The sequence below is a fragment of the Fukomys damarensis genome, unplaced genomic scaffold (genome assembly GCF_012274545.1).
Source record: "Fukomys damarensis isolate Sample0158 unplaced genomic scaffold, DMR_v1.0_HiC HiC_scaffold_9, whole genome shotgun sequence".
NCBI lineage: Eukaryota > Metazoa > Chordata > Mammalia > Rodentia > Bathyergidae > Fukomys > Fukomys damarensis.
In genome coordinates, this window is record NW_022900921.1 from 3,410,036 (window position 1) to 3,436,784 (window position 26,749).

Sequence of the window (26,749 nt, forward strand, 5' to 3'; positions counted from 1 at the left end):
GGAGCCGGGGCGCGACGTGGAGCTGGGGCAGCTGGAGCAGGAGAGCTGCCTGGATGGCTGGGAGTTCAGCCAGGACGTCTTCCAGTCCACCATCGTGACCGAGGTGGGTGGCAGCCGGTCGGGGTCTGGTAGCGTGGAGGGACCGTACTGGTCCTTGTACCCATGTGCGCTCTGGGTGCTGTCACCGCCTCGACCATCACTCAGCGCTGTTGATGGGCATCCTTCGGCCAAGTGGCTCAGGAACTCTGCAAAGTGACTCCCAGCCAGAGCGTGACTCTCAGAGTACGGGTGGCAGGGTGGCCCCCACCCCGATGGCCACACTGGAGGTGGAGCCAGAAAGGCTCTGGCAGCGGAGATACTCTAAGATCCTGCGTGGCCTGGCCGAACTTTCTGTAGATGGTGGTGGGAAAGATGCAAAAAACCAGGACTTAGACCTAGGGACTGTCACCATTTTTCCTCAGTCCTCATGACATAAGTTGAAAAAAAAAGGAAATACTCCTCTTCCCAGAACTTTGAAAGTTAAAGGAAGCTGAAAACTATCTTCTCTCCTTTCTCTAGTTACTCCTTCCCCCACGCTTCCTCCCTCCAGTCGGGTCGTGTCTTGTGAAGAGTGTCATTTTCAATGAATCTGTGCATGTGAAGATCCTGGAGTGTCTTCTCGGGCCTTCAAGGCAGTGTCACTGGCCAGATTTAGTTGAAGCACACGACCTTAGTCTGTAGAGCGTGGGGCACCCTCTCTCATTCCCTAGCCCTTGGGTTTTCCTGTGGGATGGCTTTGTCTGCCAGCAATTCTGCAGCCATGTGAGCTGTGTATGACAAGGTGGTAATGGTGCAAGTGGATGTGTTTGGGACTTACTGAGGCTCTGACACTAATTCCCAGGGGTCTTAGTCGAACCAAGTAAGCAGGGCAGGGAAAAGAGCCCTCCTCCCTAGGCACTGAGTAGTTCACTGAGTGTCGGGATTAGGGGTTTGCAGTTTAGGGATGGTTTCCTGGAGGAGAAGGCCTCTCATGGAGTCCATGGTGTTAAACTAGAGGCCCAGATGCAACAGCAAGAAACTTTGTCTCAGGAGGGCAGCAGAAAAGGAATGATAAGGAGCCCTGGGTTCTGGTGTGGCATAAAGGCTGCTGAAGGGGGATACTGTCATCCCCTCCAGAATCTTCGAAGGGCCACCGCAGAGGGTGATCACCTTTTACAGGCAGAGTGTGAGAGCTGTCCCAAGAGTCTCACCATGTGTTTTCTCTGTCTGTTTAGAAGTTTGATGTCCCTAGCACCGGTACCTGCTTACTTTCTCCACATGGAAGTAGTAGGAGTGTGACCTGAGCCCCACTGAGATTTCCCATCTAGTGACATCACTCTGCTGACCCAAGCATTGTTTCTTGGCAAAAAAGGCATTGACAGGAGGCAGCCTTCTGCTTCATAGAGAATGAGAATTTTGAATTGCAGCCTCGAAAGTGAGTCTGCCACCTTCCTGGAAGCCACAAAGAACTGAAAGAAGAGGCTATGCCTGTGATTTCCAGTAGAGGACACAGCAAGGAAGACAGGCTTTGTGACATAGGAGTCCCTACAAATTCTGCTTGTGGCTGCTCGGAGAAGGGGAAGACGTGAAGTGACAAGCAGCTCGTAGCACCTTGTAGGGTTTGCCCTGACATTTAGGCTTCCCTCCTTGCTGTAGTCACTCACACTTAGTGCTCTGTCCCCATCCCATCTGCAGAGAGTGGTGGTGGCCTTGATAAGCTCCCAGAGGCCAGATTAACAGAAAGTATCTCAGCCCTTCTAACTGACCTTACTGCAGTGTCAGCCTTTTTAAAAATTATGTTCAGACTCTGTTCAGCTATCTTAGCACTTTTATAAGAGCTATGTGCCCTTTCACCTACTTACAGGTTGTCAGTCTTGCAGGGAGGAAGGATTAATATTGTACTTCGCCCTTTGTGGGGATACTGAAATGCTTGACTTAAACTTCAAGTCTCCTTGTTCTTGTCAGGTGGCACAGTTGCTGCTGCATCAACCTCCTGATGACTTTTTCTAAAGCCCATTTTCTTTCCTCCAGACTTGGTCTGTTGACCACTGCAGCTCATTCTGTGGCTGTTAACTGTCTTCAAGCCCGCCTTGTGTCCTAAATCAAACATAGAGTAGTTTGTAAGTACACTGATAGTGAATTACTATTCATATTTTTTCACAGAATACTAAATCGTCAGGTTTACTGTTTGATTCTTTTCTTTTGGTAGGTTAAAGTACACAGGTAGCACTAAACTTTGGGATCTTCCTCAATTTCTGGCATAATGCAGGGGAATTTTCCACTCAATGAAGTTTTAACTGAATGGGTTAATGAATAACTTAGGAAATCTCTAAAGTTTAGAAACAAAAGAAAAATTAGTAGTTTAATTCATAGAAGGAAACTTGGAAGTAGCCTGAAAGGACTTATAGGCATCTTTTAAAGTCCCTTTGACTGGCACTTGGTGCTGTCTCTGGAACAGGGCCCCAGGGCTGGCAGAAAGAAGTGACAGAGGTTTGTGTGCCGTGTTTCAGGACTAGCTTGGTGAACCATGTGCTTCTAGGCTGGCCTCTCCTTTGGCCACTCTGTCATCCCTAGGGGGATCATCCAGGCTGCAGTGCTTTTGAAATCAGAACTTCCCCTTTCCTCTGGAACCTGGGTAATTTCTTGGGTTACTGGAGTACCTGTTCTTTGGTTTCACCATAGCTCAGCCCAGCATGCAGGCAGAAAGTTACCCTTAATCACTGCTAAGGCTTCAGGCCCCTAAGTTAGGTCTCTTTCAGCTGAGACCTGGCCATCTTGCTTCCTGCCTATTTCTGCTTTCTACAAGTCCCCAGCCCAGTCTTTAGTGGGACTCCTGTTTCCTCTGGTTGTGGACTAGCTTTTTCATTCGTCTTGTCCGTGTCTCCATATTCCTGGCTGATAGGATAGCCCACGGTTATCCACCAGCCTGCCTGCATGAAAAGCTTCAGCATCCTGGGAGGCAGGACCAGGGCTAACTGTGGCCTAAGAGCGACCTGGAGCCTGTGTGTTGCTGTTGTACCTTTTGCTGATTTCCCTCACCTGTGCCTTTGCAGCAGCATAACAAACTAGACAAGCCACTTGCCAGGCTCTGTGGCCCCTTGTATATTCATAGTTAGTAGACACATCTGGCCACGAAGTCAGATTGAGCCCCTTTCTACACTGCCTGGCTTAGAACCATCATGTTGGGTCCACGTTCTGACAGTCAGCACAAGGCAGGGTGTCAAGGAGAAAAGAATTTACTCTGGGCATCCAAGGGCAAGGACTAAACTGTAAAGGTACTCTTGTGAAGCAGCTGTCATCATATAAACCAACTCTGTTGTCTTTTAAAGTTGAAGAATGAAATCACGGTCAGGAAGTTAAAGAGGAGTGTCTTTTGGGGATGTAAGAAGAAAAAGAGCTCTTGGTAGGTATCCAGGAAGACTCCCAGAAAGTGGGTTGCCACACAGCACCTCAGTCTAGAACTTTGTATGGATAAGAGGACCACATGAATTACTCAGTTTTTTAGTGACCACCTATCACAAGCAGCTCTGTGGGTTTAAAATGACCAGTCGGAGTTGAGGCTCTCTAGGCCAGGGATTTAGCCCAGTGGTTCCACTGCCTGCCTCACAAGCACAAAGACCTGAGTTCGATCCCTGATACCAAAAAAAAAAAAAAAAAGCGGGAATTGAGGCTCTCTAAACTATACACTTATAGAAGATATGGTAGCAAATATCTTTTCTCTGTGCCCTGTTAGTCTGGGGGAAAGATCCACCATTAAATTTATTTTATTTGGAGACTGGTTTCTGTGTCTCCCAGGCTTGCCTTGAACTCCTGGGCTCAAACAATCTTCCTCCCTCGACCTTCTCAGTAGCTAGAACTGTATAGACACGCGGCACCATGCCCAGTGCGGATCCACCATTCACTGTAGTGAGAGGCAGGATGAAGTGGACGCAGGGATACATGGCCTTCAGTAACACATGCCTGCCAGTGACTTGACCTTTGATGCAGGCAAAGTAGGTGCACCTCGGGGAAGAACTTACGGGCACATACTCTGACTCTTTTCCCTGACGGTGAGTTCATAAGTAAGAACATTTAGTCCCGGGGAGCTGTGTCCTCTCTGCATCCCATAACTGAAAAGCTGGTTCAGTTATGCACAGGATGAAAACAACACAACTTTTCCTCTTTTTAGAAAATTTTATCAACTTTATTGAGGCAGATAAGTGCTATAAAGAAACTACACAGGTTTAAATTGTACAATTTGAAAAGCTTTGACACATACACCTCTGAAGACATCACTGTGGAAAGGCAGTTTTTGAGCAGGAAGACAGCAAGGTGAGGCCCCTTGCCCACGCACCTCCTATGTTCTCTCAGGTTGGACCTGCTTTCACAGATCCCCCAGGTAATGAGCTAGACTTGTGATCTAACTCTTCAACCTATACATTTGTTTTGGACATTGTTATCTGCTATCAACGGCCCGTAGAACCCATCTTATGTGTTAAGTAGGGGCATCAATAAGCAGGTGTGTGGCTGCCTTAGTCATAGATGAGGAGCCAGGGGCTCAGTGCAGGGACACTGGATACCGTCATAAGCAAGCACATTAAACAGGGTACTTAGCCTGGACTCTGAGCTGCTCACCCCTTCCCTCCTAAGGAAGACTCAGGCCAAGACCTGAAACCCATTGAAATCTAATGGTTGACAGTTAAGTGGATGGCTTGGCTGGGTGGGAACCAATCCATCCCTGCCCTTACATTAATCTTTGAAACCTATTGCTTTTCCTGACCCTTCTCACAAAGCCCTGGTGGCCAACAGGAAAGAGTGTTCTTTATGTTACCTTTTCGAGGGCCCAGAGCGAGCCCTGAGCTGTCAAAGACTTGATAGACAGTGGGCACAGTTACCCCATGGAGTGACACATGTGCCCAGGCTAAGGACAGGATGGACCAAATGCAGAGAATGAGAACCCCAAGAGATGTTCCAGGGCTATCTCAGGATGAGCACTACAATCATTCTGTCCTCTCAATAGCAGTCTGAACTAGTTTCAGGTGCCACCCAGCTTTGTCAGTGTACGATTTCCTGGACTTGTTTTTAGGAAACCCAGCTGGGGTCTGCAACCCCAAGACTCACTGCAGAAAACCATGTGGATCTCTTGTCTAACTCAGCCATACAATCCTCCAACTCTCATGAAAGACCTGTTGAAAAACACCTGCTGCCTCTGATTCATTTCATCTCTGTTGATGCAAAAGTAGTAGAGCGGCAGCAGCCATAAACCAGCCCCAGCAGCTCGGTCTAACACCCAGAAGCTGGCACCCATCTTTGATTCTGTCGGCTGTGTCTCCCCCATCGCTCCCAGTCCTGGCTCTCGCGGCTCTGGGTGGACTGGGTCGACACTTGGAGTGCTCCCCCACCTGCCAAAGAGGGAGCACCTGGGTGCTGAGGCCCTGGCACTGCACAGGTAGGAAGGTTGCAGCAGCCTGAGCAACCAGCCATGGTGCTCAATGTCCTTGACTCCTGCCGTTCTGGGCTTCCTCTAGATTTGGGAGTCGGGTACCCCCAAGTCTTCCCAAGGTGGGGATCGCCGTCCCACTTAGCCTATCTGGTGCATGTTTACTGCAAAGTAAAGAGCCTGAAGCATGCTTGAGTGAACTGTGTAGGCTACCGGGTGTTCTTCATGTCCAGCCAGAGGGCCACCCTCTCATGCCTCCGAGAAGTGCCCAGAGGCTGTGTACGTGGCCTAGCAGAACAGAGAAGCAGATTTGTTTTTCCTTGTTAGAGGCCTGGAAGAGATGTTTTGTTCTGGACAGCTGCACACCCCCATCTCTGTTGGTTACTGGGGAGCTAGCAGTATGGCAGGCAGACTGTACCCCAGTGCGAAGCAGGTAGGGTCTGAGTACCCAGCATGGTGGCCCGGCGTGAGAAACCCAAAACTGTCCCTCACTACTCTGCACCGTCTCTGTTCTGAGAAACATTTCCCTAGGAATTGTCAAGTTCGAGATCTGGCTTTCTTCCTCCTCCTGGCTCTTTATTAGGATGGATGTCTGAGTGTCTTAACTGCTTCCCCGTGAACCAACCCCCGAGAGCCATACATTAGGTCCTACAATCTTGAACAGGGCACCCTTTTCCCTACCCCAGTCTCTGTTTTACAAACAGGAACATCAAGGTAGGCTGTGGTGGTCGGGACTTGTCTAAGACCAGACAACCAGTCCACACCAGAAGGTAATGTAAAACCCAAGTTCCTCATGCCAGATCCCGTGATCCAAGACAAGAGGAAGGGCCCAACCCAAAAAAGCGTTTCCAGAGTTCTCTCCGCTCTGCCCTGTCTGTCTAGACGTGCTCCAGAGCCTCCTAAAGAGCAGTGTGTGAAACTGTTGGTGTATATACTTAGACTGCTCACACAGGGACACAGATGGCTGTGGCTCACAGATGGCTGCTGCTTCTTTTGCAGTCCCCCTTAGCATCGGCTTAAGCTGGTCCAACAGCCAGTGCAGCGAGCACCGCCACGCAGGTTTACAGCAGCACGCGATGTGACCTTCCCAATCATCCTCTGTTCTCCAGGATATATATGTACATCCTAGAAAAACGGGGCGGAAAGGACATAGAGCCATTGTAAGAGAGTGGCTGCTTCTACCAAGAGGGTAGAGCAGGGTGGGATAGGGTGGGATGGACCCGGTGAGCTGGTCTGTAACCTTGCACTGCTTCTTGAGAAAATCTCCAACTATGACGGCAAGATGTTCACAGATGTGAAATTGCATGGAGGGTACAAAATAACTTATGTTATCTTCTGCTCTTGAATCTCTGAAAAATGCTACAATTAATGTTTAGTTTGGGTGGGGGTTGAGACAGGGTCTCACTATGTAATTGAGACTGGCGTGGAACTCACTATATAGCCCAGTCTGGTTTCGAACTCAGCGATCCTCCTGCCTCAGCCTCCCCGAGCACTGGGATTACAGGCGTGCGCCGCCAGGCCCCGCAGTGTTTACATGTTTTAGTGCTGTATTTTGAAGATTATATTCTGATTGTTCATTAGGAAGTTGTAGGATGTCCTTTGATGAATCCATCATTCTCTAAGTTCTGAGCTGGCTGCACTTGGTCCCCACTGGACAGTAATTAGGAATGCAGCTGTTGGTGGTATGGGATGATTTTGCAGCTCAGGATGGTGTCACAGTAGCCAGGCTGGGGTGGCATAAAAGCGAACCCACGGGGTATTGATACACGTGCCCCTCCACCCAAGCACTTGTTTCCCCTGAGACCCCATTGCTAGAATCCTCTCCTGGGCTCTTGCGTCCCTTCTGGAAAGGAGGTGGGTTTTAATGATGTATCTATCCTGCCACCCAGCAGTCAGCGACATTACTGTAACAAAGCTGCCTTCAGCAGCAGCTCTGCTGCACAAAACCCCACCCTGCTGAACTTGCCTTGCCTAGGGAAGGAGCCGAAGGCCCGCTGCTCCTCTTTGAAGGTCACCACACTTTAGCTTGAGTCCCTGTTGAGACAGGAAAAGGGACTGAAGTTGATGTAGCGAGGTCTTGAACATGTAATCAGTGTATTAACAGGCCTGTCTGAGAGAGAAGAGAATGAAGACAAACCCCTTAACTGGCGTTTTTCCTTTCCAACCCGAAGAACCCATGATACTTTACGTCCTATTATAAAGTTGAGCATCTCCAAAATAAACAAAACCCGGTCTCCTGACTTCTAGCTCAGAGCTCTCAGCCGTAATTGGGCCTAGCGCTGTGGGTGTGCAGTACCAGGACTCCAGCTCTGAAGGTCACAAGAAGAACCCGGAGTCACCGGCCCAATGGGGCCTGAGCCAAGCTAAAGAAGCAGGTCCGTACAGTTTACCTTCGGACCTCTAGCCTCAGCTCCTTGCCGGATGCTTTGGCTTCCTTGAGCTTCGGGGGTCTGAACCCCACTGAGTAAGGGCATCTTGCCTCTACACAGCTCTGAGTTATCCACATTCTTAGATGTGAGCACGAGAGTCCTTGCTCACAGGAGGTCAGTATCTGGGCAGAATGCTGTTCCCTGCCTATTTCCCCTCCTCCAAACAGGGTGGGGAGGGACAGGCACCCTGACCAAATGAGCCATTATCTGTGATACCCCTAGCAGGGATACAGGATATTCTGATTTCAGTTTTTAAATTTGTAATCTTTTTAAAAAGAAGTGAGTAATACATCCCTTTGTTCCTCTTCCAGTGGAACCTGGTGTGTGAGGACGACTGGAAGACCCCGCTCAGCATGTCCCTGTTTTTCGTGGGTGTGCTAGTGGGCTCCTTCATTTCGGGGCAGCTCTCAGACAGGTAAGGTGTCTGTCTCCTGCAGCCACAGTACCCCAACACTGAGCAAGAAGCACGTGCCTGGCCTTGGCTTCACCAGTAGTGTTTTCTCAGAGCAGGGCCTTGCGTTTTAATAGAAGAGGAAACTTCCCAGTTCCTAGTTTCTCCTTCCTGCCAAGTAAAATGCCCAAGAATTGCCCACCCTACTCCTTAATTCTTGCTGAGTAAAGAAAGCTGAGCTGTGCAAGCCAAGTGTAGCCAAGATGCAGTAATCAGGTAACATGCCCTTGTCACCTCCACACTTGCATGGCTTGCCTCCCCTGGGGGAACACATCACTGTCATGTCCTTGCATGTGGGAGAGGCTGATGACATGCACGCATGTGCCTTCGTGTGCTGCAGATCTTTAGGCAGTACCACGGTGAGCATCTCTGTATTCCTAAGAAGACCAGAATTTTCTCTGCAAGATGAGAGGAAATCTCGCTACTCCACAGTGCTATAACTCATATCCACCAGGCTGAGGCCCCTTATTAAATCAGTTTTTTGTTTGTTTTTCTCTGCCTGTCTTCACGTGGCCATATTCCTTCTGTGTCTGTGTGTCCCCCATTCTCCTTCTTCTTCCTTTTGTTGTGTTCAGGGGAATGAAGCCAAGACCTCTATACTGAGCCACATCTCTGGCTTTTGGTTTTTTTTTTTTTTTTTTTTTTTTTGAGTACTGGGAATTGAACTCAGGACATCACATATACTGGCCTGAAACTCACAGCAATCCTCCTGGCTCAGCCTCCCAAGTGCTGGGATTACAGGAGTACCCCACTATACCCAGCAATTCTCAAGCTTTTAATTTAGTCCATCAGTGGCTTAGGAAATCCAAAAAATCTTGAAATTACATGAAAATGGAACAGATAGTATGTAAGCCTTTTTTGGAACGAGTTTTCACAAAGTTCTCAAAGGGTTCCATTATGTCGTGTCTTCCTGTCCTGGACTTTCAGGGTCCGTCATGGAAGCCTGAGGTGGGAAGAGTGGCATTCAGCAAGTCCTTGGCCATGGTGGCACACAAAGGACACCCCATAATCAGTAGGGCACCCAGTAGACAAGAGTCCCAGCATCCTCCGAGCTCCTTGGGCGCTCATGGAAGTCGGAATGAGAGAACATCATCCCCTAAGGAACAAAGACACTTTCTCCTCTATCTAGGGAAGTTAAAAGGATAACAGTGTGTTCTCCCCATGGAGAAAAGGCCTTTGCTTCTCAGGATCTTTAATCTAGCAGCAAGCGTCAGTTGTTTACTTTATTGATTTAACAAACATGCAGTATATATACGTGCTACTTGTTGTTATAAGTACTGTAAAACTTTTAAGAACTCATAACCCTATGATGCAGTGTGTTAGCTTTCCATTGCTGTGATGAAATAGCTGGGGAAAATCAGTTCAGAGGAGGAAAGATTTATTTTGGCTCATGGCTTCAGATCGTAGTTGCTTGGCCTGTGGGGAGGCAGGCAGCACTTGGTGTGACCGAAGGTGCTTATCTCCTCGTGACAGTCAGGAAGCGCAGAGAACTGTGCTTTTCCAACAAAGCCTGTTCCCCAAGCCAGTGAAGCTGTGAATCTATAAATGGATAAATCCATTGATGAAGCCAGACACCATTCTATTCCAGTCACCTTGTGTAGGCCTCACCTCTGAACACTGCTCCACCAAGGACCAACCTGTCAACCCATGAACTTTTGAGGGATATTAAAGATTTAGATCCCATGGGTTCAGTGCCCAGCACTGGCCTCCCCCGAAACACATTATTCCCATTTCATAGTGGGGAGAATGAAACATGGAGGTTAAGTAACGTGCCCAAAGTTACAGGGCTGGCCAGTGGCAGGCGTAGGGTTTGAACCCAGACAGTCTTGCTCCTCTGCTTTGTGCAGAGGAATACTTGAAGTCCATGCGCTCCTATAGCTTGTCCTCTAAAGAGACAGGCAGGGTTAGCTCAGTGGTTCCATCACCTGCCTCACAAGCTCAAGACCTGAGTTCAATCCCCAATCCCCAGAAAAAAGGCAGGCAGAAGGTATTAAACTGATTGAGAAAGTGATTGTCTTTGGTGGTGGAAGTGATACAGACAAAAGCAGGTGCTGTCGGCGTGTCTGACCAGGGGTTGGGGAGGAATCCTGAGATGTGAAGCCTGAGCTGAGTTGGAAGATGAGTAGAAATTAGCCAGCTAAAAGGGCGATGAAGGGAAAGCATTGTAGGCAGGTAGACTGGCACACACTACAGCCTAGAAGGGAAGCCTAGGAACAGAAAAAAGTCCTGTGTTGTAGAGGTGAGGGCGTGAGGCAGACAGACATACAAGCAGAACAGGAAAGGGCTTAGTAGACTGTGATGAGGAGTTGGGGCCTCATCGTGGAGGAGCAGTTGAGAGCTTACAAATGAGGAGTGTGGCAGCAGATGTGCCTTTTTTCCAATGCTAGGGGTTGGACCCGTGGTCTTCACATTGAATTATACCTCCAATTTTCTGGTTTTCTTTCTTTTTTTTTCTGGTCAGGGTCTCAATAAGTGCCTAAGTTACCCAGGCTAAACTTGAATTTAGTAATCCTCCTGCCTCAGCCTCCCAGAGAGCTTATATTATAGGCATGTACCACACCCAGCCAGTGTTGTGTTTTAAGAGATGATGTGACAGCCTTGTGGAGAAAAGGTTGAAGAGATACTGTGGAGAGACCAGTTTCATAGTAGTTCACGCAGAGGACGATGGTGACCTGGCCTACGATGAGGTCAGTAGAAATGGAGAGCAATGGCAGGGTAGTCAGTAGGGTTTGCTGACGGGCTGCAAGTGGGGAGTGAGTCGGGGTGATGGCTCCTGCCTGTGATCCCAGCTGCTTAGAAGACCGAAGCCAGAGGATCTCAAGGATGAGGTCAGTCCGGACAATGTGGTGAGACCCTGTCTCCGAAATAAGTAAATAAATCAGTAGCCTAGGGAACTTAGTGAGATCCTGTCAGTTGATAAGCAGGTAGATGGATACAAAGATAGGCAGGCAGGCAGATGACATAGCACCATGCTCCCTGGGTTTAATCTCCACTACTGCTAAAGGTTGTGAGGCTGCGTAACCCATTGGAAGAGGAGAATGCTCGCAGGGAATCTTGTTTGCAGAGCAAAGAGTTTGGTTGGAACATGCTGAATTTGGGGCTACTGGGACTCCTGTGTTGAGAAATCGGTAATGTGGCTGGATGTATGGATGTGGTGTCCCATGAGTGGTTCAGGCTGGAGAAGCAGATCTGAGAATTGTCATCCACGTGGAACCCACATCAAAGGCCCAGATGTGGATGAGATGGCCAGGGGAGGGATAGGACTGAGTTTAGGGCCCTCCAAGAGGAGAGGGGTGTCCTCTCCTAGGGAGCATGAGTGGAGCTGAGGCGCAGAGGAATTGCACTGGTGTGAAAACCAAGGAGGAGCTGCTCCAAGTTCAGAGTGGAAACACAATAGCTCCCTGACTCAAATGTGTCACGGGTTAATGGGCTTAATGGGCCGGGTTAAGAACCTGTTTATCATGTGACACACAAGGAAAATGTTTAAGTTCCAAAAGGATGACTCCCACAGAAACAGTGGAAACAAGATTCAGGAGTACGGTGAGAATTGCCTCGGCCTACAAAAGGATAGACAATATCTTTAAAAAAATTTTGTCGGCAGAACTTTTTTCCAAGGGTCATGGAAGTCCAGTAAATGAAATAGCAGCATAGTGTGACTGTGCCAACTGCAGCTCCCATCGCACTCCCTCGAGCTTGTCTGCACTCCGTGGCAGGACTGGGGCTCTGTGGGATGGAGGCTTCTCTTCCTATTATCTTGTTAAGCCAGGGAAATTACCTAAGAGCTATAGATCCGTGCCCTCAACTGTTGTCCAGGACATCAGCAGGAAATCCAGGGAACTTTTTGTATGGGACAAAGGTTTATTTAGCCTTCTTCCTGCCGTATTATTAAGTCTGAAGTTCAAGAGTAGTTAAAATAATCCTAGGTTGCTGAAGCCTTTTATCTGATGTTATTGTTGTATTTGTATTAATTGTGAGAGGTACAGCATGTTGAAGAAGTGGACCAAAATTTCCTGTTTTTGTAGCTAGGTGTGCATTTGCCATTTGGTTGATGGACTTTAAAAAGTAGGCATTTCTGCCCACTTTTAACTCTGGACCTTTTCTTCTCCATCCCAGGGAGCACTTGGGAAGGGAGATGGTGCAGAGGTTACACCAGTCTGCCTGTGGGCCACCCCTTAGTTGGCACGTGGAGCACCCTCGGTACAGAGCAGTGCGGGTGGGATTGGAGGTTCCTTCTACACCTGGCTTTCTCAGCCTCAGCGTTGTGGGGAGTTACCCCGGGCCTTTTAGAATAATTAGCGACATCTCTGGCTTCTACTTACTCTAGAGGTCAGTAGCATCCCCTGCCTGAGTTGTGACATTCAAAACACAAACAACAGTAACAGAAACTGTCACACTGAGGAAAAGTACGCAGCCCCAAGGCCTGTATAGTTTGGCTCCTGACTCCCTCTGAAGCCTTCTATTGCACGAGCAGTGCCAGCCACACCAGCTCCGTGTTCTCCACGCTGCTTCCAGCCGCAGTGGTGTGCCCTCTTCTGTGTCTAAAGTCCCTGCCTTCCTCCCAGAGCTCTCCTTCAGCCCTGCAGGCTGGCTCAGGTGACTGCTTTACCTCACCCCAGTGCGTGTGACTTTGCATTGTAGCACGTGAGAAACTGTTAAATAAGAAGTGCTGTCACGGGATTAATGTTGGTCTCCCCCACTAAACTGAATGTCTTTGGAAACTTGGTTCCTATAGTCTCGATCCTCCATGGTCATACTGGCTTTTCCTTTGGTGTCCCATTTCATATCTCAGCATCTTTTTAAAAAAATTTGCTGATAACTGGATAAAGAAGATGTGGTTTTTCTATAAAATGGAATACTACTCAGCCATGAAGAATGAGAAACAAGAGTCATTCATAGGAAAATGGATGCATATTGAGTCCATACTCTTAAGTGAAATAAATAAGACACATGTGTAAATACCAAATAGTTTCTCTGGTGTGAAAAACTAAAAGTGTAAATAAGATCCAAATTGTATAACTGATAATGTGAAATAACAAGAAAGGTACCAAAGGGGAAGGGGAAGTGGGAAGGGTAAGGGAAAGGAAGTAGAGAAAAGAAAAAATACAAGAAAACAAAAAATGGAAACAAAGTCTTTGTGACTAGGGAATGGTGGAGAGGGTAAAGGGAGGACAGGAGGATGGCGGAAAAATGAGAACCAAGATCTGTCATGTAAAGGTACAGGATCTGAATAACAAATGTAACTGTACTGTACACTTAAAAAGTACCAACAAACTCAACGAGAAAAAAAAATTTACTCGTAACTCTAGTGCCTAGGGTAATACATGCTCAGCAAGTGTCACTGAATGTAGGTGTCAGCTGGTTCTGACCAGATTGAATCTTCATCTACTGCTTAGCACTAGATCGACTTGTTCCACCTGTTTGTGGTACTCTCTTTAAAAGAAAAGAAGCAAGAAACTCATATTACTTTAATATGAGTACAGATGCAGAAAATCACACAGAACAAATGTGTAATTTATGAATTAATCCAAGAAAATAATCTTGTAACAACCAACAGGTGTCTATCAAGAAGTTCTGTGTGCCCTTCCCAATTACAGTGTGTGCCCATCCGCGAGTAGGTAACCACTAACCTGATTCTTCACACTGATCACTTCCTTGCCAGCTGCATCATAATCCTGAAGGCCATAATCCCTAAAGACCAAAATCCTGGAAGCTAAAATTCCTACTGGGGAAGAAAGCTAAAGAAGAGGCGTGAAAGCCTAGTTCTGGGGAAGGGGTTAGTGAGTTTTTTTTGTTTGGTTTGGTTTGGTTTGGTTTTTTGAGACAGGGTCTCACTATGTAGTTGAGATTGACCTGGAACTCACTATGTAGACCACTATGTGGTCTCGAACTCACAGCAATCCTCCTGCCTCAGCCTCCCGAGTGCTGGGATTACAGGCATGCATCACCACGCCTGGCTTGTAATACTCTTTTTAATATGTTGTTTTCTTTTTAAAGTTTTTTTCCAACTATTTTATTTATTGTTTGGTGCTGGGAATTTAACCCAGGTCCTTGAAGATACTAAGCATACAACCTACTTCTAATCTACATCTCCAACCCCTCCAGTATTTTAAGTTACCAGCATTTGTGTGTGGGGGGTACTGGGAATCAAACTTGGGACCTTGTGCTTGTGAGGCAGGCAGCAGCACCACTGAGCTTAATCCCCAGCCCACCAGCATTATTTTTTACAACTAACTCTTTATGCTATTTTTTCATCTTTGCATCATTTCTGATACTGGAGACTTAGATTTTATAAAGACTTTTAGAGAATCAGAATTCATTTTCTGTACTTTGTGCAAATTTGACTCCGTGAAAGTAGTTAGCACACCGTTTTGTGTGTAAGCATTGTGCATGGAAGTAAAACTGTTGGAAACCTAATAAATGAAAAGCTGTCCTTTTTTGTACATCTGCACTTGAAAAATACAACTTCACGTGATCTCAGCTCCTTGAGTGACTGTGTACACAATAGCAGTACAGTGAGGTTTTCAGTTGATATCGTAAAAAGACGTAGATTCCTGGGTTGGAATGTGGCCCCGCGCAGTGCTTCAGTAACCACTTACCTAACATGCACAAGGTCCTGCCCAAGCCTGATCTCCAGCACCAAGAGAAAAGACTTAGATTGTCCGTCGCTGTATTTTAAGTGACTAAAGTGATAAAGCAGTGTGCACATTTACCAGCTATATTTGTGTATACCTCTTACATTTTGACTTATTTCTTCTTGAATGTCCTTTGTCTTCTTGTAATTGACGTGCGCACTTGACTATTGTTATCTGAATGTTTGTGCTTGCAGAAAATGTTATTGTCTTTATTGTGCAATGTTCTGACTTTTTGTTGTTTTTGTTTCTCAAACTCTTCTTTAAAAATGTAAATTAATGTACATTAAGTAATTTAAAATTTTTTCCATGAATTATATTTTTCGAGATTTTGATCATTTGAGATTTTAGATGTAGCTTTAATCTTCTACAGATACTATCATAATGGTGGCCCTGTCTTTTGGTACCCAGGCTGCATGTTCATCCTGGGGAGTGGGGAGGGGAGTAACAACATGGGCCTGCCCTGGCTGGCTCTGGGTACCCTGGGGACACTGTCCGGGGAGCCCTCCCTCCGGGTCTGGGGAAAGCCCCTCTTGGCGGAGCCTGCTCCTGCTGCCTTTCCCAGCTAGCTCTCTGTGACTCTCCTTTCCTTCCCAGGTTTGGTCGGAAGAACGTGCTGTTTGTGACCATGGGCATGCAGACTGGCTTCAGCTTAGTACAGGTCTTCTCAAAGAACTTTGAGATGTTCACGGTGCTCTTCGTCCTTGTCGGCATGGGCCAGATCTCCAACTACGTGGCAGCATTTGTCCTGGGTATGGCCATCCAATTGGAGTTGAGTACTTGATCCTGTGTTTCGCCATCATCCTGCCACCCACCTTTCTGGAGACAGTGCTGCTGCCCTGTGGGGTTGGGGGTGGTTTCCAGCCCCCTCTGGTCAGAGCTTCCTGATAAACCACATTTATCAGGAGGGAAACTGAGCCTGATACGTGACCAGCCTGGGGTCCCAGTGGCACTGTAGCCTGACATCTGATTTCTGCTTTTCTAGCCGCTGAGGTGTGGCATCTTGGTCTTATTAGTACTTGAAGCCGTTTTATTTCACCAGAGATCATCCACTTAAAAGGTCCTACACCTGCTGAGGAATCTGGCACAAGAGGGAAGCTTGCTGTGAGGAGGAGATGCTGTGTTAGACAGGCTCTCCAGGGAGGAGAACTGCAGGGCGTTATGGCCAGCGATGTCTGTGAAAGAGGTTACTCGGCCAAGAGTGGCTTTACGTGCTTCAGATTCAATTCCAAGTACACACAGCAGGGCTCTGGCTCAGCCCTGCCAGCCTGTTCTCCCTGAGAAGGTATCAGTCTCACTGTTTGGAGGAGTCTGACTCTAGCTAGGCAAGATTCTGGGTTCCTTAGGTTGTATTGTTGAAGGGTTATTTTTTCTTTTCACATTTAATAGGATATCTTTTTTCCTCCAAGGATAGTGGTCTCAGTAATGACTTCACCCCTAATGAATTCTCCCTTGTGTGCGGGTGCAGTGGAGCCTGACCTGGCATTGTTAGCTTATTGCTGTGGGAAGTGATGAACTATTGCTGAGGGGTTGAGAGGCCTCAGTGAAGCGCCCCCAGGAGATGGTTGGATTAGACTCTGTTCAGATCCAACTGCTCCCCTGGACTTGGAGCACAGAGATAAATCTGGCTGCCTTCTTGTCTGTATGTTGAAAATGATACCGTGCAAGGTTAAAAAGGAAATAGCCCAAATTAAATGCTCACTCGACTCCTCCCTTGTTTTGAACAGGAACAGAAATCCTTGGCAAGTCAATTCGTATTATATTTGCCACGCTAGGAGTGTGCATATTTTTTGCATTCGGCTTCATGCTGCTGCCACTGCTGGCGTACTTCATCAGAGACTGGCGGATGCTGCTGCTGGCGCTGACTTTGCCCGGGGTGCTGTGTGCAGCGCTCTGGTGGTAAGTGTGCCTGGTGCTGCCTTCCAGCAGGGCGGCTTCTGTCTGGCTTCACTAGAGGGCAGCAGCAGCCCTCAGATCCTGTTCACACTCCCATTGACAGGAAGTGTAGGTTATTGTAAGTTGTTTCAGAATGTCTCTCCACACTCAGAAGAGCCAAACAAAACAGACTCACAAGACTTCCACAGACTTGTTCTCAGCCCTGTGCTGGGTTGATCTAAGCACAGAGAGAAAAGAAGTAGCTGTGAGAAGTGGAGTCCAATGTGACCTCCAGATCTCAGAGCAAGACGGTGAAGCTCTAGTTCTGGGTGTTGGTGAGGCTTCATGCTGCGAGCATTAGGAGAAAAGGAACTCCAGAAGAGAGCGCTCAGGGTGCTTGGTCTGTTGGATACATCAGGGGAAGCAGAAGTGAGGAATACAGAGGCCAATACAGGTATTTCTGTGGATGCCAGAACAGGGCAAGGGTATAGAAGGTGGTGGGCAGGCAGAGCCATCCACAGTGTTACAGAAGGAGTTGGCAAATGACACAGAGTGAGGCAGCAGAATGGAAGTAAAATAAAAAAGTTTACTCCATCGATGGGGATCAGTGACCCCTGATGGCAGTACCCTGATTGACTTCCCACTAGATTACAACTCCTTCTTTTATAGGGTTTTACAGCCTTGATCTCATTCAGTTGGTTACATTGCATTTTCACAGTTCACATTGCTGATATTTAAAACGTGGTGGTGAGGCAGTTGAATTTCAATCTGGATGCAGTTCTTTGTTAGGGGAGTTATCTAGGGCCAGGGATTTAGCTCAGTGGTTCCACTGCCTGCTTCGCCAAGTGTAAGGTCCTGAGTTCAATCCCCAGTACCAAAAAGAAAAAAAAAAGTTATCTATTCTAGCCAAGGGGAAGGGAGCACATTTGGTCAGCAAAGATAACAATGGTTCTTTTCATTTACAAAACTTTTTAGGGAGACTAGATGCCTCTGGTGCTGGTTAACTCCGAACTAAATGGAGCAAAGGATGGAAGTTATCTTACATTGTGACATTTCCTAGGTTTTTTGCTATTAAAGTTTTCCCTGTCAACAACAGAAGGCCCACTTCAAGAGCCCACGTTGCAGTTATGGAGTAGAGCCCAGCAGGGGGCACCATTGCTCAAGAAACCAAGGCCCAGCCAGGGTAGGGATCCCCTTGGCCAGTGTGGGGCCTCAAGCTCTGTATACTTCAGGTGCTCCAGAATCCTAACTGGGTCTGGACTGTGTCAGCTCTGCCCTGTGAACAAGCATCCCACAACCCTCACTCTGCATTTCAAACCTCACTTCCCACTCTCATTCGTGCTCTCCCACATCTTTAGGGCAGAAGGCCCCACTGAGTTTGTCCTTGTACTTCTAGGTTCATCCCAGAGTCCCCCCGATGGCTCATCTCTCAGGGACGATTCCAGGAGGCAGAAGTGATCATCCGCAAGGCTGCCAAAATCAATGGGATTGTTGCACCCTCCACTATCTTTGACCCGAGTGAGGTAAGCACCACAGGGAACTGGTTGGGGAAGGGTCATGATTTGAGGGCTGCAGCACATAGTCAGTCCTCAAGTCCTCCCTACCACAGAAGTCAGCCCTTACCGTGCTTGAGCTCCAGCTCCCCCCAAGCAGGACTTATTAAAAGTCAGCACCTACCTATAATCCTGGCACTGGGGAGGCTGAGGCAGGAGGATTGTAGAATTGGTAAGACCTTGTCTCAAAAATAAAAAAAGAGAGCCGGGGATTTAGCTCAGTGGTCCCACCACCTGCCTCACAAACACAAAGACCCAAGTTTGATCCCCGGTACCAAGAAATAGCATTTTTAAAAGAGGGGGTGGGAGTTCAGCTCAGTGGCACTGTGCCTGCCTTGTAAGCGCAAGGTATTTAAAATTTTAAAAATTAAGAGTTAGGGATATAGTTTAGTGGCAGAGCACCCTTGGGTTCAATCCCCAGTTATGTGCATGTGGAGGTGCACATGTGAATACATACACACACCTGCACGCACAACTCAGAACTTGAGGAGTGGCTCCCACCTGCCTCTCTGCACCTTTCCCACGGATTTTAGACAACCATACTGTACTTCCTTTCTAGGCAATCATATATTTTAACCATTACTTGTGTGTGTGTGTGTGTGTGTGTGTGTGTGTGGTACCAGGGAGCGAACTCAGGGCCTTGCGCTTGCAAGGCAGGTGTGTTACCGCTGAGCTAAATCCCCGGTCCTCCGTTACTTTTAATAGTAAACACCCTTTCTTAGAAATGAGCTTTCTCCAACATAAGCATTTTGGCAATCCTTGCTTCATATGCTTAAAGTGATTTGTCACTTAAAAAGATAATCTAGTTCTGCTACCTGCCTCACAAGCACAAGGACCCGAGTTTGATCCCGGTACGAAAAAAAAAGAGGATAATCTGGTGTATAACATAAAAAGCACAAGTGAGTATTCAGTCTCTTTTCGCCCTCCAGTGGTTGGTTGTTGCATATCATGCTGGAGCTGGGTCCTTTCCTTCCTTTTTTTTTTTGGTCCACTTCTTTCTACCCTGCCCCTCCCTGCAAGCCCTGTTCTTAGACACCATGAGTAATTTCTTGGCTCTGTCTGGTTGGTGGTTCTTGCTTCCCCCTCCTGTTTCTTCTCCTTCTGCCCTCTCTGCAACAGGCAGTTTTTCTCAGACTTGGTACTATAAGAAGAGGTTAGAAGCTATAAATGCTGAGGCCCAGGGATGTAGCTCAGCGGCACTGCACCTGCAAGGTCCTGAGTTTGATTCTCCAGTACTGGGAAAAAAAGAAGCTAAAACGCCTGCCGGCTGATGCAATTCTGGAACGTGCCTCTAGTCTGATGGGAAGACGAGGGACTGGCTATTGGGACAGCCGTGAGGAGTCACGCTGAAGTGTGACAGGCATGTTAGAGACACTCAGGGCCCGCGGTGTTGGATAGAAGAACCAGCCAAGGGGGCAGGGGCTACTGAAAGTCCTTCTGCCCTCCCGCTTAAGCGGTAGCTATTCAGCAGTGGTCACTGCTCCCTCAGCACTTACTGGAAGGGGCCCTGAAGCAAGTCAGGGTAGAGGTGTGGCAGAGAGGGCTTTTAAGTGAGCGGTCAATCTGGGTGAACCCATAAACCCCATTGGCGTCTTCGAGGAGATGAGGCTATTTCAGGGGATTCTTTAAGTCTGCTGAAGTTGACCTTTTGTTGAACTGCTAACTTGGGAAAAACAAGCTCCAAAGCTGGGTTTGCTTAAGAAAGCACCATCAGTATGTTTAGACATACAGTTTATTAATGGCCTTGGCTGTGCTGAATTTCATAGGAAGTTACTCTGGGTGAAGCTCAGGTCAATTTTCCTGTTTTTCAATTTTAATTTTCTTCCCCTGGAAGTAGACCAATAGCTACTTAGTATGAGGACTCAAAACATTAATTCTTTGTAAATGTCACATCGGTAAACCAGACAGCCAGTTTCTCTCTCTGACCCACAGGGAAGGGAGCCAGGCCCGGAAGGAAAACTTCCAGGGCTCCCTGAAATGTGGCTGCTGATGGGTGGACCCGGCGGGTGCAGCGAGGGAGCCGTCAGCCTGGCCTCTGCCTCTGCCTCTGCTGTGCTCTCTGAGGGACTTGTCACCTCCCTGTTCTCTTCATTCTCATTCACTGTGATAAGTTACTGACAGGCCTGGGGAAGCCTTTAGAAGACCAAAAACAAAGTCACTGCACTTACTGTTCTTTTCCGGGAAGAAGCTGAAGCACTCCCTAGCTCTGAGAAGACAGCTGAGATGGCAGGTTTGGGGTGTGTTGGGTACTGTGAGTCTCCAGCCTTCTGTCTTTCCCATATCATATTGTCTCTATAGTTACAAGATCTGAGTTCCAAGAAGCAGCAGTCCCACCACATTCTGGATCTGCTCCGAACCCGGAATATCCGAATCGTCACTATCATGTCCATAATTCTGTGGTATGTAAGAATCACCCAGGGCTCCCAGACAGGCTTCTAGAAATGGCTCTTGGGCCTCTCGTTTACAGACTTGACTCAAATCCAAATTGAAAGACAGCTCATGTCTCCACAAGTAAAAGGGATCCATCTTGTAATAGATGCATACGTGGACTTATCACAGTTCTTAATGTGATGGAATTTAAGAAAAGGAATAAAACAGTTGCAGAGGCTGTTTGGGAAATCAGAGATCGTTGGGGATTTCATCGGGTCTTTGGGTCCTTGATTAGTTATTCCTGTCCCTGACCCCTTCTGCCTAGGCACAGACAGTGACTAAGAGGACAGGAAGCTTTAAGAAGTGAAGACACCTTATCCTTTAAGCCATAGAAGCTGCTGAGAACTTTCTGGACATGTTCCTTCTGGGATGTTCAGAGACTTTCCTGGAGTCAGGGCCAAAGCCTAGATGTCCTCTCCAGATTCCTTCTAACAAGGCATTTCACAAAATACCAGGAAGGAATTTGTGAGTTACCAGGGAGAAGGAAACATGTCTGCATGCCTGGGTAGCTTTGCTCAGTGGGCAGACCCCTGGGACTATAGACTTCCTGAGCCTGCTGAGTTAGTGATGAGGAGGTAATGGGGACAGGCTTCATTTCAGAGTCCTTACTACTAGATCCAGCTGGCTTGGGGGCAGCTACCATTTTGCTCACTGGCAGGTATTGTGAGTCACTCATTTTCAAGGAATGATCCAGGGTACCTGAGTCAAAAACAGTGTAATTCACAAAGGTCTGATTTGCCAAAGAGTAGGATTCATCCACAGAATGCTGCTGGGGACAGGATCCAGGCACACTGAGGGCATATAGACGAGATGACATGGCCCCACCACCGGGAACTGCCTTTCGTCTCCATGAGTACAGTGAGGCTGGCATCGGCTGTCTCTGGTCATCACGGACAGTCTTTTTCCACATGTTTGATGTAACGTTGTCCCGTGTTTTGTGTGTGCTGCCTGATGCATTCTCAGTCTCCTGCAGTTGCTGGATTTGGGGAGGTTCAGAGACTAGGGAAGTAGGCTTCTGTGAATGCCGCATCTGAGGATTTTTAAGGCTGAAAGCAGGCTGGAATTGTTTTAGTGAGGTAAATCTATCTGAATTATATAAGCCCTTTTATATAAGCTGGGATACTTTGTATATAGGATGCTCTGAAAGTACACTGGTAAAGAATTAGCATATACCATCTGGGCTGGGGGAAGTTGCCTTTTGTTCAGTGGAGTAAGGCTCAGGGTTAAATATGCTGCTTTCCTATGTTCTGCTGAGGGAGCAGCTTGGAATTTCCCCCAAAGAATTGCATTTTCCAGGTTGAGCAGGTGGGAGCTATGGATACTGCTTCTCTAGCTTTTCTTCTGCACTTCATTTCAGGATGACCATATCCGTGGGCTACTTTGGACTTTCCCTTGATACTCCTAACCTGCATGGAGACATCTATTTGAACTGCTTTTTTTCTGCGATGGTTGAAGTCCCAGCATACGTGTTGGCCTGGCTGCTGCTGCAGTATGTGCCCCGGCGCTATTCCTTGGCCACTGCTCTCTTCCTGGGTGGCAGTGTCCTTCTCTTCGTGCAGCTGGTGCCCCCAGGTAAGGGACCGTGTGCATCCACTGTCCAGGATCTCCACTGAGTTACTGACTCTGTACCAGGCTGGCTTCTCAGTTAATAGAGAGAACAAAATCAAGCCCATCAAAGTTCTCCTGCATGTGTGCGTTCTTGGCCTACAAATTCAAGGGAGAGTGCTTTATGAGATCAGAACATTCTTTATTTCTTTATTTTTACTTATTTTATTTATTTTTAAATTTTTTATTATTTTTTGGTATCGGGGATTGAACTGGGCGGAACCACTGAGCTAAATTCCCGGCCCTCAGAGCATTCTTTATATCTTGGGCATTGGAGGAGTGAGAAGGGACAACCACTGGGGTTGTTGCTTCATTTTACTTGAGACTTCAGTTGATATGCTCGTATTTGTTTTTCCTTCCAGAATAAGAGGGAAATAGCCATCACCATTACTTTTTTTTTCCTGGTGCTCTTTTATTATTCATTCAGCCCACAGTTGTGGAGTTCCTTCTGCAGGCCAGGTGCTGGGCTTGGTGCTCATGACACAGACGTAACCTAGTCAGGCAAAACCCCCAGGCCTTCATGGAGCTCACATTCTAGCTGAGAAGACAGACAACAAACAAGCAAATAAATAAAATGCTCACTATTGTTCAGATTGTTACCTTCTCCGGAGTGGTCACTGACAGGGTCCCTGAACAGGAGGAAGTTCAGCAGAGAAGAACCTGAAGTGACACAGAAAGCCATGACCTCTGGAGAGCATTGCAGGAAGAAGAGATGAGAAACAGGCCTGACGGCAAGTGAGCCTGTATGTAGAGGAAAAAAGAGAGCTAGTGGGAGCTGAAAAGGGTTAGGGGAGAAGGAGGAGAGAGGAAGGGACGTTCTCAGGGACTATGGACAGGGTTTCCTTTCTGTTTTGGTATCCTGCAGGTTGGTGAGAGGAACTTTCTGACTACTTCAAGAAAAGTTGGTAGGCCCTCATCTGTCCAGCGCCGTGCCCAGTCTGTAGTGCTTTCAGGAATGTGGGAGCCTCCGGGAGTCTGGGGCCTCTCACCCTGGGATCCCTCTGTAGACCGTGTGAGCCGAGTCAGAAGGAGCCCGGACCGGATGTGGAAGTTTCACGTGTGAGCTCAGAGCAGCACTCAGGTCATTCATTGTCTCCTCATTGGACAGCAAGAAGGACAGACTGGGTTTGCATGGTCTATGGATTTTCTGCAGCTTGAGTAAAATGAAAGCATGAGTTAGAATTGATTCCTCCAGGGCCAGGAATTTAGCTCAGTGGTGCCACCGCCTGCCTCACAAGCGCAAGAACCCAAGTTCGATCCCTGGTACCAAAAAAAAATTTTTTTTTTTAATTCTCCATTCATCAAAAGTCATTAGTGCCATACTTGAGAGGCTGCAGCAAGAGGATCACCACAAGTTCAAGGCCAGCCTGGACTACATAGTGAGTAAGCTGGAGGACAGCCTGGGCTACTAGCGAGACCCTGTCTCAAAAAAAAAATGTTAGTGAATTCTGCCAATCCCTACAGTATGAGGTTCTGCAGTATGATCTCCTCCCTGATAGACACTTCTGTTGTGACTTTTGTACTAGAAAGCAGGCCAGGTGGCCTTAGGGAGTTTCTACTGGTGACCTTCAGGTTAAGGAAAATGCTTGTCCTTACATAGCTGCAGAGTCCCAGTTTCTTTTAAGTAATCAACTTGGAAATCTTGGTATAGTCCTATATACCCCTTCCCAGACTGCTAGGGAGGAAAATGTCTTTCTTCCCGGCCAAATAGAACTCTCAGTAGTAGCATGCTTTGAGTTGGTACCTGCTCCTACTTTTTCTCCTTTGCCTTTCCAGACCTGTATTATTTGGCTACAGTCCTGGTGATGGTGGGCAAGTTTGGAATCACTGCTGCCTTCTCCATGGTCTATGTGTACACAGCTGAGCTGTATCCCACAGTGGTCCGAAACATGGGTGTGGGAGTCAGCTCCACAGCGTCCCGCCTTGGCAGCATCCTGTCTCCCTACTTCGTTTACCTCAGTAAGTCCCCTGGGCCAAGGGCACACTGCAGCAATGGCACACAAGCACTCACTGGCCTTCATGGGAGCCAGGGACGGCTTGGTACCAGGAAAACAAGCATATACGGCAGATGGGATCCATCTAGGAATGGAACTGTTGCTGGGAAGATTCTTGTCAAGGTACATTGTGAGGGAGCCGTTCACTTGCTGTGAGTGTGTGTGTGTGTGTGTGTTGTGTGTGTGTGTGTGTGTGTGTGTGTGTGTGTGTGTGTGTGTGTGTGTGTTGTGTGACTGGAGATCAAACCCAAACCCAGAGCCTCTTGCATTCTAGGCAAGTGCTCCTCCACTGAGCTACACACCCAGCTCCGAGGCATTCACTTCCAAATGGGAACCAACCTATACAATCTAGCCAGAAGTTAGTAAGAAAATAGGTTTTGTTTCTCTTCTGTAACTCAGGCCCTCATCAGAAAGTACAGTTTCTTTAGCCTGAGAAACTAGAGTGATTTAAGAAATCAGGGGCTGGGGATTTAGCTCAGTGGTGATATGCCTGCCTCACAAGCGCAAGGTCTTGAGTTCAATCCCCAGTATGGGGTTGGGGAAGGGAATGGATTGTGGTGAGGATTGTACAAACTCAGTAAATTTACCAAGAAATCAGTTTACTTATGTGGAGGAATTTCTTCTTAGAGTCAGCATTTAAAAGAAACATAACAGAGGAAATGTACATTCAAGACTAGTAAGGACCTGAGAATTACTGTACCTTGGAGCAGTTTATTCAGTGGTTTTATCTATGTGGGATCTTCCCTGAGGACTGAGGTTGTGGCTCAGTGGTAGAGCACTTGCCTAGTGAACATAAGGCCCGGCTTTCAGTCCCTAACAGTGCAAGAAAAAAAAAATTGTGTCCTTGCCATTTTTCGTAGTAGGGCCCCAGTACTCTGTTCCGTAGGTATTGCCTTATGGTATCTGCTGCTTCCCTGCACATCCTTGGCCAGTTCGTCTTGGAATCTACCCTATCACTACCCTGAGAATACCCACAGTGCTCTGTGAGCAGGCCGACAGATCTAACAAGCCAAAACACCTTCTTGTCTGGTCTGAAGGCAAAGCAAACAAACAGGTATAGAGGTGCAAGAGTTATTCCTGTCACTAGACAAGACAAGTACCTCATGTTCCTGGGAAACCTAACAGGATTGCTCATCACATCTTGGCCCTTAGGTGCCCCTACACTCATCCCATGCACGATAGGGGCACAGTTGCCTCTCTGGGCATGTCTGTGCCAGCCATGCCTCTGAGACGTGCCAGATTCCATTCTGGTAGCTCAGACTCGGGGAAGTTCTGAGCCCAGTGAGGAAGGTGATCCTTTTTATAGTGCTGGGAGCATAAAGGGATGGAGAGAGACCAAGTCTCTGTGCGTTCTGAGGCTTAAGATTCTGTGTGCTTTGTCACAGGTGCCTATGACCGCTTCCTGCCTTACATTCTCATGGGAAGTCTGACCATCCTGACAGCCATCCTCACCTTGTTCTTGCCAGAGAGCTTCGGTACCCCTCTCCCAGACACCATTGACCAGATGCTAAGGGTCAAAGGGTAAGGAGGGCTGCTTCTTCACAGTGTGAAAGGGTGTGGGCCAGGCCATGTCTTAGGAGCACCCTGCAGACTTTCTCTCAAATACCTTGGACTAGTTTAGTCATCAGAGGGTTAGAAATGGCAATGGTCTGATCTTGGGTGGACGTGTCTCTTCGAATGTCTCCATGAAAACTGCATCTCTGGGATAGTACAGAAACCAGGAGAAACCTTTTCTCAGAAGATAACCTCATTTCTGGCAGATTTGTTTTGAGACTGTTTGGAGGCTGCTTTGCCTTAGGATGTTACTAACATTTGTTTTGCTTATTTTAATAGACTAAAACATAGGCAAACCCCAGGCCTCACAAGGATGTTAAAAGATGGTGAAGAAAGCCCCACAATCCTTAAAAGCACATCTTTTTAACACAACTTCCAGTAAGCAAGAAACAGAAGAGCAAAGCCTGCATCTTGTCAGAAACATCTTGTGCAGACTCTGGGTCCTTCAGTGACAAAGGGCTTTGCAGGTTGTTCTGTGACTCTCTGTCTGACTTCCTCATGGAAGAGAACCCACCTTCAAAGAGTTTTTGTGGTCCCGGGACTCCACCTTTCCTCCAGGGACACTGTGGCTACCTACAGACAACTTAGATGTGTCCCAACTATTAGCAGTGGATGTGGCACCTCCAGAAAAGTTAATGACTCACTAGAACCAGTGGCATTTGGAAGGATATAAGAGACATCTTCTAGATACACTTTTTAATCTTAGGCTATCTGAAAAGGACCCTGGTAAAATTGGAGATCTTTAGTTTTCTCCCTTCTTTTCCTAAGTGGTGAATTTTAAAGGAAAAGAAA

The 26,749-nt window shown here is 47.5% G+C and overlaps 1 protein-coding gene across 1 annotated transcript in view; it reads left to right on the forward strand.

Annotated features, from left to right (window-relative positions):
• Positions 1-26,749, forward strand: part of LOC104873252 (solute carrier family 22 member 5) — a 27,109-nt gene extending 360 nt beyond the window's left edge. The window contains 10 exon segments of the mRNA XM_019209865.2: positions 1-103; positions 8,178-8,281; positions 15,544-15,698; positions 16,674-16,845; positions 18,218-18,344; positions 20,673-20,773; positions 22,162-22,376; positions 24,186-24,368; positions 25,789-25,924; positions 26,237-26,749. The exon segment at positions 1-103 is cut by the window's left edge and continues 91 nt beyond it. Of these exon segments, the coding sequence (XP_019065410.2) occupies positions 1-103; positions 8,178-8,281; positions 15,544-15,698; positions 16,674-16,845; positions 18,218-18,344; positions 20,673-20,773; positions 22,162-22,376; positions 24,186-24,368; positions 25,789-25,924; positions 26,237-26,324 (1,384 nt within the window). The 3' untranslated portion in view covers positions 26,325-26,749.